The sequence below is a fragment of the Lipotes vexillifer genome, unplaced genomic scaffold (assembly GCF_000442215.2).
Source record: "Lipotes vexillifer unplaced genomic scaffold, Lipotes_vexillifer_v1.1 scaffold395, whole genome shotgun sequence".
Taxonomy (NCBI): domain Eukaryota; kingdom Metazoa; phylum Chordata; class Mammalia; order Artiodactyla; family Lipotidae; genus Lipotes; species Lipotes vexillifer.
This window is the reverse complement of record NW_006797390.1, coordinates 3,203,349-3,212,906: the sequence shown is the minus strand read 5'-3', so window position 1 is coordinate 3,212,906 and position 9,558 is coordinate 3,203,349. Positions and strand designations below refer to the sequence as shown.

Genomic DNA, 9,558 nt, shown 5'->3' with positions numbered 1-9,558 from the left:
CCACCCGCGCCCCCCAGGCACCTCCTTCCCCAGCCTTCCCGGACCGCTCGTCTCGGTCTCAGGCTGTCGCCCCCTCCTCACTCGCGCGCCAGGCCTCTGCGCACCTGTGTCTAACTGCGCCTTTCTCCACCCTTGTCTGCCCCCCTCCCCCTGCCCCTTTTCGCCTCCGGTTCTGTCGATGATAAGGTTTCGCGGTCTCCCCGGGCTGTGCATTTTTACCCTGGCACGTCCTTTGGCTTTGCATCGGGGAAATGTCTTTCTCACCCTTCCTCGGCGTCCGCAGACTTCCTCTAGACGCCCCTCTCCCACTCCTCTCCCGCATCGCCCACTCCGGTTACAGTGTTTCCACTGCACCGGGGAGGGATGGGAAGAAGGGAGAATTTGTCTAGGGGCCGGGGGAGGACCGGCCCAGCCGTGCCTCTCCCCACGGGTCTCTCTTCGTCCTCCTCCCTCCCCACGACAACCCTCAGAGACTGAGGACCCTCTCGCAGACTTCTCTACTGTACATCTCTCGGGAAGAGGAGGGACATACATTTGGAGGGAGATTGGGACCTTGGAGTGGGGGTTGGAGCGTTAGATTGGGGGGGGATGGGGACTCGGGAGGAGAGGCCTCCCGCTGCCCGTACGACCCATGCTCTTCTGGGCTCCAAGAAGAAATGCAAACCTAGCAGCCGGACCGCCCTGAGGAGATCTGGGGGAACCCCACCAGCCGGCTGCTGAGGGGGCGAGGGAACCACTGCCGTGCCCCTCCCCTCCCCACTGCGGAGTCCTCCCATCTCGTTTTGGATCCTACCCCGCCCCCCACTGCAGTGACCTCCCCTTCCTCACTGCATTGACCTTTTCCTCTCCCCACGGGCGGGGGGGATCCCTTCTACAGCCGAAGACTGCAGCCAGCTCCTCGTCACCCCCCGCCCAGTGCAGTAACCTCTTTCCTATCCCTCCCAGCCTCCCAGCCTTTGGCCCCTCCCACTGGTCTCAGGCTCCACCCCTCTAAGCCTCTTACCTTTCTCCTTCCTTCCCTTCCACCCAAGGGGATCCCAGCCATCATGTCCATTGAGAAGATCTGGGCCCGGGAGATCCTGGACTCCCGTGGGAATCCCACGGTGGAGGTGGATCTCTACACCGCCAAAGGTAATGGGCAGGGCCTTCCCACAGCCGCCATGCTGGCTTTGCCCTCGCCTGGCATGGGAGGCTCCCTGGGGATTCCCAGTGGGGATGGGGTGCTGGGCCAGGCTCACGAGCCTGGAGCGGGGCGGGGTGTATCCTCCTTTTCCAGGGGAGCCAGGATAGGCCGGTCTCTGTGTGCTAGTTTAGTGTGTGATACACAGCCTGCCTCTGCCCTCTGTGTTCACCGTGTGTGCGTGTGTGTACCGTGTGTGCGTGCACCATGTGTGCTGCCTGCGTAGCTTCATTTCTGTGGGTTCCCACGGCGCACGTGGGACCTCAGTTGGGTGGATGAGGAGGCCAGTGCTTGTGCATCCGCCTCCGTGCGTGTGTCCAGGTCGGGGCTGGTGGGGGGTCGTTAAGGAGCACTGGTGGAAGAAGGCTGGATGCGGCTGCAGGGGCGAGAGCTGGAAGGCTGGAGAATCCCTGGTCCCTGTGGTGTCCTCTCTCTCCATCCTCATTCCACGTTCCCCTGCCAGGGCTTTTCCGGGCTGCGGTGCCCAGTGGAGCCTCCACTGGTATCTATGAGGCCCTGGAGCTAAGGGATGGGGACAAACAGCGTTACTTAGGCAAAGGTGAGGCCCTCTGTCTTTTCCCGGCTCTCCCGTCCCTCCACTGGGGCCCTCACACCAGTCCCCAGCCCTCTTCCTGCATGCCTTCCCCCCCGCCTTTTCTCTTCCGGCACCTCCTGGCCTGAGCCGGCCTGACCTCTCCACCTCTCCCTAGGTGTCCTGAAGGCAGTGGACCACATCAACACCGCCATCGCCCCGGCCCTCATCAGCTCAGTGAGGCCCGCTCTTTGCTGGGGGTGGGGACCAGGGTCCTGGAAGGAGCCCTGGATTAGGGGAGGATGAAGAAGAGAGAGAAAGGCCCACCTCTTGGGAATCATGGTTACCGGGGAAGGATGCCCCCTGCTCCCATGGAGCTTCAGGTCCCCTAATCCAGACAGGCCGCTGTTGCAGGAAGCTGGTTGGGCCCTGGCTAGATGGGAGCCTGTGTGTGGATGTAGGGGGCCCTCTGGCTTAGGGTCCAGCCTTCATCCTGGCTTTGGGTGATGGAGGCTCTGCTCACAGGGTCTCTCTGTGGTGGAACAAGAGAAGCTGGACAACCTCATGTTGGACCTGGATGGGACTGAGAACAAGTGTAAGCAGGGGCTGGGAGAGAGTGGGGGTGGGGCGGGAACTCACGGAGCAGATGGAGAACTGAGGGGCCACGCTGTGGGGGGCTTCTTAGGAAGGATGACCTGGGACTTCCCTGGAGGTCCAGTGGTTAGGGCTCCACGCATGAGCTTCCACTGCAGGGGGCACGGGTACGATCCCTGGTCGGATCCTGCAGGCCGCGAGGTGTGGCCAAAAAAAAACATAAGAAGAGAGAAGGATGACCCGAGGAGGACTCTAGCCCTTCAGGAAACCATGAGTTTAATGCCAGTGGGAGGGGAATGACATTAGACAGAAGGGAGGACTTTGCAGCATAAGGAGGGGGGAGTTGGTGGCAGGTAGTCTGTGGTCTCAGGGATGTCTAGCAATAGTGCCGCTCTCTGCCCTTTCCAGTCACCTCCCCTCGCCGCCCCCCACTATTTTCAGGAGAGGATGGATGAGGTGTTGCAGGAGTGGAGAGGGAGGAGGGGGGTCTCCTTTACTGGCTCCTTTTGGGGAGTGTAGGTGGAGGCGAGGCCTGGAAGGGGAAGGGGACGTGTTTGCTCAGTGCCTTCCTTTGTAATCTCCCAGCCAAGTTTGGGGCCAATGCCATCCTGGGTGTGTCCCTGGCCGTGTGTAAGGCAGGGGCGGCTGAGCAGGAATTGCCCCTCTACCGCCACATTGCTCAGCTGGCCGGGAACTCAGACCTCATCCTGCCTGTGCCGGTGAGACTATGACCTGCCCCTCCCAGGGGTGGGTGGGGAGGGAGTATGAAGCCTTGTGAGGACTGGTGGGGCGCAGCTAAAGAGAAAGGATGGGGACGGGGGACTCTGAGTCAAGGAAGCTGGAGGAAGTTTGGGATTTGGGGTTGACACTCCCAGGGGTGGAGAGGGAAGTGCTCTGTGACTTTTCTATCCTCCTGTGGCTCCCAGGCCTTCAACGTGATCAATGGGGGCTCCCATGCTGGGAACAAGCTGGCCATGCAGGAGTTTATGATCCTCCCAGTGGGCGCTGAGAGCTTTCGGGATGCCATGCGACTCGGGGCAGAGGTCTATCACACACTCAAGGGCGTCATCAAGGACAAGTATGGCAAGGATGCCACCAATGTGGGAGATGAAGGTGGCTTTGCCCCCAATATCCTGGAGAACAGTGAAGGTGAGACCAGGAGCCCCACTCCTAGCTCTAAGTCTCACTCCATCCCGGGACATCAGGAAGGGCCACACATTTCACCAAGTCCCGAGGAGGCTGCGTGAGGGTCCCTGAGCTAATTCCAAGAGGTTCCATTCCTCGGAGTGGGTGCCAGAGGGCCTAACAAATTCACATGCAGGCCTAAGAGGACATTCTTTATCCACCCAGCCAGATCTGTAAGCATCTGCAAGTTCCCACTGGAGCCCCTGGGGATGCTGGGAGATGGTCTAGGTGACCTGTGGGATCCATCCCCACCTTTAGCTCCGATGGATCCTCAGTTTGATGAGATACACCATACTCCAGGGAATCCACTCCAAATCTATCCCATTCCTACCCCAACCTCTTAGCCTTCTAGGATTTCTAGCCTTTCTCTGCCCTGGGGGGGACCTTATGGTGAAGAGAAACTATACAGGCAGGTAGTGGCTAAGAGTTAACTTTCTGGGGCCAAATTGCCTGGACTTGAACCTTGACTTGAAGAGTTACTGGCTGGGGATCATGCTCACTTCTCTGTGCTTGTCTTTCTCATCTGTAAAATGGGAACAACAGTCTCTACCTCTTAGCGTAATCGTGAGGATTAAATGAGATCATATGTGTAAGTGCTTAGGTGACATAGTTAAGCCCTCAATAAATTATAGCTATTTAAAACAAAACAAACAAACAAAAAAAACAAAACTGGGCTTCCCTGGTGGCGCAGTGGTTGAGAGTCCGCCTGCCGATGCAGGGGACACGGGTTCGTGTCCCGGTCCGGGAAGATCCCACGTGCCGTGGAGCTGCTGGGCCCGTGAGCCATGGCCGCTGAGCCTGCGCGTCCGGAGCCTGTGCTCCGCAACCTGTGCTCCTCAACGGGAGAGGCCACAACAGTGAGAGGCCCGCGTACCGCAACAAAACAAAACAAAACAAAACAAAAAAGACAAAACTATGGAACTTCCCTGGTGGTCCAGTGGTTAAGAGTCCACGCTTCCAATGTAGGGGCTGCGGTTCGATCCCTGGTCAGGGAACCAAGATCCCACACACCGTGTGGTGCGGCCAAAACAAAAACAAAAACAAAAAAACTATTATTAACACAATTCCATTCCTCTGCCTTCCTGAAAGGTGGCCTGCTCGTCGCAGACCTGGGAATAACCCCAAAACAACCTTAACCAGACCTCTCCCTAGCGACAGCCTTCCACTTCTGTTCTGAATTTCTTTCTTTCTCTCATTCCTCCTCGCCCATTGTATTCCGTCCCCAGCCTTGGAGCTGGTGAAGGAAGCCATTGACAAGGCTGGCTACACAGAAAAGATCGTCATTGGCATGGATGTCGCCGCCTCGGAGTTTTATCGTGATGGCAAATACGACTTGGACTTCAAGTCTCCCGCTAATCCTTCCCGATACATCACTGGGGACCAGCTGGGGGCCCTCTACCAGGACTTTGTCAGGGACTATCCTGGTGAGAGCAAGGGCTGTGGCACGGGGAGGGCAGGGGGCAGGCAGGGATGTGTTGGGGCCAACTCTGGACCTTACGGGGGTGCTGACCCGGGTGCCAGGGAGAGATGTCCTGAGAAGAACCTGAGAACCAGGGATGGGGTGAAGGAGCCTCCTGCAGAGGTTGGGCTTTGGATGTTGTGTAATTGTGCAGGTACCTGTGGTGAATCTGTTCCATCTGCTTTGGATCCTGATTAAAGTCATGATCTCAAGCTGCTGGGATCAGGGGACGAGTTTGGGAGGAACCAGGCGTGGTGAGAGGGTGACTGGAACTAGCACAGTTCAGGATCTTTGGTTGATAAAACTGGATGCTGGGGAATTCCCTGGCGGTCCAGTGGTTAGGACTCTGCACTTTCACTGCCGAGGGCACGGGTTCAATCCCTGGTCAGGGAACTAAGATCCCATAAGCCACCAGTGTGGTGGCTGGATGCTGGATGCTGAATGGAGCTGGACGTCATGTGGATGAGGCGGTGCTGAATCACCCTCTCTAGGTCCGCCAATGGTTTTTAACCCTGGATGGAGGCACTTGGTTTCCAGTTCCTGAGACAGAGCGAGAGAAAATAGACATAGATTGCAGAATGAAGTTTTTAGAATAGCAACGAGGAAGGGCTTCCTGGTAGAAAATGGGAAAATACAAAGATAGATTGTGAGAAAGTTTCTAAACTCTTGTTTTTTGAAAGGTTTTATGAAAGAATCAAGAAGCAGTCAGGGCAGGCTTATTTCGGGGGAAGCAGGGGTGAGGAAGCTGAATTGGCCAGGGGGTCTGACCTGTCCATTCAGGGAATCTCAGCGGGGTGTTCCTGCCTGACTCAGAGCCTCCGCATCGCTCTCCCATCAGTGGTCTCTATTGAGGACCCCTTTGACCAGGACGACTGGGCTGCCTGGTCCAAGTTCACAGCCAACGTGGGGATCCAGATTGTGGGTGATGACCTGACAGTGACCAACCCAAAGCGAATCGAGCGGGCTGTGGAGGAGAAGGCCTGCAACTGTCTGCTGCTGAAGGTCAACCAGATCGGTTCGGTCACCGAAGCCATCCAAGCGTGAGTGCCTGCCGTCCCTGACTCAGCCCGTTTCTGCAGGATGCCTCTCACCAGTGCTCCCAGCCCAGTCTTGCCCACAAGTGCTGAAGGGGGCAGGGAACCTGGAGTCACTTTCACGGCTCTCCTGGTTCTGCTTCCTCCACCCAGACGTTTCTTGACCAACATAGGGGATGAGCAGAGGGTGCGGGCGTGAGGGGCTGGGGCTCAGTGCTGCTGTACGGTTGCAGGTGCAAGCTGGCCCAGGAGAATGGCTGGGGGGTCATGGTGAGTCACCGCTCGGGAGAGACTGAGGACACGTTCATTGCAGACCTGGTGGTAGGGCTGTGCACAGGCCAGGTGAGCGCCAGGGAGCCCTTTGTGCAATTGGTGGGTTCTAGGCTCAGGTGGCTCTCTCCTTCCAGGTGTTTGCGGGTGTTGGGGGAATTTCAAGGGAGTATAAGTTTTCTTTCACGCGGCAAAGGGTGGCCACTGAGCTGCTTATCTTTTGTGGTGTTTCAGATCAAGACTGGTGCCCCATGCCGTTCTGAGCGTCTGGCTAAGTACAACCAGCTTATGAGGTGAGGGAACCCGGGGAATGGAAGCCCAGGGCCCAGGGGGTTATAAGCTGTGTTTCTCCACCATTTCATCTCCAGTGCCCAGGGCCTGGAGAACAAACAGTAGGCATCCAGAAAATACCTGTTTTTGATTGATGGGTTTACAGATGGCCTGATTGACAGCCCACGGAAAGCCAGGGAATGCCCTCGCTCAGGCCAGGACCCGGGAGCAGGTGGTGCGAGGGGCTTGGAGGATGGCGGCCCCATGGGAAGGGGGGGCGGTCCTCCTGCTTCCCTGGCTGTTTCCTTTCTGACTCACCTCTCTCAGAATCGAAGAAGAGCTGGGGGACGAAGCTCGCTTCGCCGGACATAATTTCCGCAATCCCAGCGTGCTGTGATCCCTCTACCTGCCTGGAGACCTGGAACCCCTCGCCCGTCCTCCTGGAACCTCTTCTTTCCGGTCCTGCTCGAAATTTCACCCCAGACAACACCCCGGCTGACCTGCTGCGCTGCTCCTTGACTGGTCCAGCCCCTGCTGTCTCCGCTCTCGCCCACTCTGGGTTCCACACTCTCCACTCCTTCCTTTCTCTTCTCCCTCCTCAAAAACTGGCCATGGACTGAGGATGTAAGGGCATCCACGGAAGACCGATCAGGGTCTGTGCTGGAGCGTCAGGGCTGGTTGTTGCGGTGTGTAGCGGGGCCATGTGTCATGTGTGCTTTGCGCTGGGTCTGTTCGTTTCCAGGTTGCGTATGAGGCAGGAACTGCGCAGTGCTGAGTGGAGGGGAGTGCTGGCTGCGTGCTCAGGCCTGGCCTAAGGCACTGATGTATTATTTATTCATTTATTTATTTTTCATTCATCCTGTTAATGATTCACTTCCTCATAACTCCAGGGCCAGAAACTGGCCTGTCTGGACGGGACCATGTGTCTGTATTTCATGTGACTGTAGATTCTGAGAGGCCTGGGGTGGGGGTCTTGCTGGAACGGGAAGGGTCACAGAAAGGGGCCTTGATGAGGGTTCCTGTGTGCGTGCCAAGCCTTAACCTCAGCCTGGCTCAGTCCAGAGGTGGGGCTGTGTGCCCGGGGCTCCTCCCCTGTCCCTCTCTCCCCAGCCCGTCTCCCCCTCGTTCGTTCTTCCTGCACCTGCACCTGAGCACCGTCTCACTCCCCTGTGCCGTGTTCCACAGCTGCCAGCACCTCTGTGGCGTTGAAATGAGCACCACCATTAAAGTGTGAGTCACCGTGCATTACTGTGTCTGAGGAGTCTTACTCTCGTCCACACAAGGGGAGAGAAGATGGAGCTCCTGGAAGTCGGTGAAACTGGATAGCAGAGCTGGGGAGGGCACAGAAAGAGGAAGAAACCCAACAAATAGGCCAGGAGGATGGCATTGCCTACCTCACCCTGGCCAGGTAGGGAGCACATTGCCCTGCCTTGTCAGCAGTAAGCCTGGCCCCGGGACCCAGGTGAATTAGGGGTTCTTAACCTGGGGTCCCAGAATTCCTAAAAGTATCCAAAATTGTGTGTGTATACGCATTTTTGGAGAAAGGAATCCAAAGGGTTTGCAGATTCACCAAGGGCCTTGACCAGAGAAAGGATAAAGCTGTGGGCTGGAGCAGCTCCAGTACTGGGCCTCTCCCAGACCAAGTCCTGGCTGCTTCTGGGATCGACCAGCACTGCCTGGGCAGCACCCTCTGCAAGGTGGGGACCCGGGGAGGAAAGGATGGTATTTGGGAAGAATGGTACCATGGAGTGAGGGAAGAATGGTACTGGGGGTACAGAAGCCTGAGGAAACAGCCTTCCAGTAAACTGGAGATTCAGGACCTGGGGTGCTCAACGGGCCCCTCCCTGGGTCAGCCTGTGAGAAGGGTGCTAGTGTGTGGCTGGGGAGACACATTATCACCCTTCAGCTCCAGCGGAGCCCCAGCATTGAGATGAGAACCCAGGAACCACCGAGGAGGAGGGGGGCGGGGGAGCCCCCTCCAGGGCTCGGATACCCGGATACCTGGGTGGAGCTGTGGCCACTAGAGCGAGTCAAGCTTCTGTAGGCTGTTGACTGCACTGGCTCCAGGGCGAGGGTGGGAGGAATTGCAAGGCTGCTCCCTCTGTGGGCCTCCCACTCTGTTTCTTCTCTGAGTTCTGGTCCTGGGCCCCCTCTGCCATCCTGCCCAGCTCCAGGACTGGAAGAGGATTCCCGTTCTGTATGGGCAGGACCCGTTTCTCTGCTTTTCTCCTCCCGTGCGGCTGACAGCTCCGCCCTTTTCAGTCGAAGAGTTTCTCGCCCCACATCCTCCGTGCCTCTTCATTACAGCGCGGGCATCTCAGCTTTCCCTTCTCTGCTGTCTCCTGGTGCCCCTTTCTGTTTCCCTTGGGGGCACACCGTACTTTTCTCTAGGGTCCATTATGTCCATCTTTCTTCAGTAACTCCTGGTCAGAGCCACATTTCCTAACCTCTGCCCTTTCCTCCTTGCTAGGTCGCCTTCTCATGCCCCCCCCCCACCCCAACCCCTCAGGTACTGGCTTGGATTGGGTTACAGCTAGCTCTGCCTGGGTCTCCCAGGCCCCTCTCTCCACTTTCCTTTTGTGCCGTTGCCTGGAGACGGGTGGGTCGTGGGGGACTGGGGCCAAGAGAGGGAGCTGGGGTGAGGGATGGTGGTGGGGTGTGTGTGATGCTCCCTGAAGCTGAGTTGTAAGCCCGGCCCTCAGGTAGGGGAGGAATTGGAGGGGGTAGGCCCTGGCTTCTCTTCTCACTCTCCTTATCCAGTTTCTACCACTGCCTACGTTGTTCTTTTAGGCTCCGCTATGTCACCATCCTAGCCCATCCCTTAGTGGTTAAAAAAGGAGTGAGACGAGCTCGGCCTGGAAAGGAGAGGGGAAGAGCCTGGGCCAGGGCCCAGTGGGGGACTGAACTGAACAGTGCAGACAGGGAGGAAATGCAATGGAGGGGGGACCATGGGGAGAGGAGGAGTCTTGGAACAAAGTTGGGGGGTGGGGAGGAGCTGGGGTTCTCCTGGGACACAGATTACGAGAGTGGGCAG

The 9,558-nt window shown here is 57.6% G+C and overlaps 1 protein-coding gene across 2 annotated transcripts; it reads left to right on the top strand.

Annotated features, from left to right (window-relative positions):
- Positions 1-443: 443 nt before the first annotated feature.
- On the top strand, positions 444-7,546 carry ENO2 (enolase 2). Of its 2 annotated transcripts, XM_007469391.1 has the most exons (11): positions 444-1,131; positions 1,644-1,739; positions 1,891-1,949; positions 2,238-2,307; positions 2,892-3,025; positions 3,233-3,455; positions 4,718-4,915; positions 5,789-5,990; positions 6,218-6,326; positions 6,489-6,547; positions 6,852-7,546. In XM_007469391.1, the coding sequence occupies exons 1-11, from the start codon at positions 1,047-1,049 to the stop codon at positions 6,919-6,921; spliced, it is 1,305 nt and encodes a 434-aa protein (XP_007469453.1). In that variant the 5' UTR covers positions 444-1,046; the 3' UTR covers positions 6,922-7,546. The 2 variants fall into 2 exon arrangements, with proteins under 2 accessions (XP_007469453.1, XP_007469454.1); XM_007469392.1 differs by lacking the exons at positions 1,891-1,949; positions 2,238-2,307 and having other exon boundaries at positions 1,038-1,131; positions 6,852-6,921.
- Positions 7,547-9,558: the final 2,012 nt, after the last annotated feature.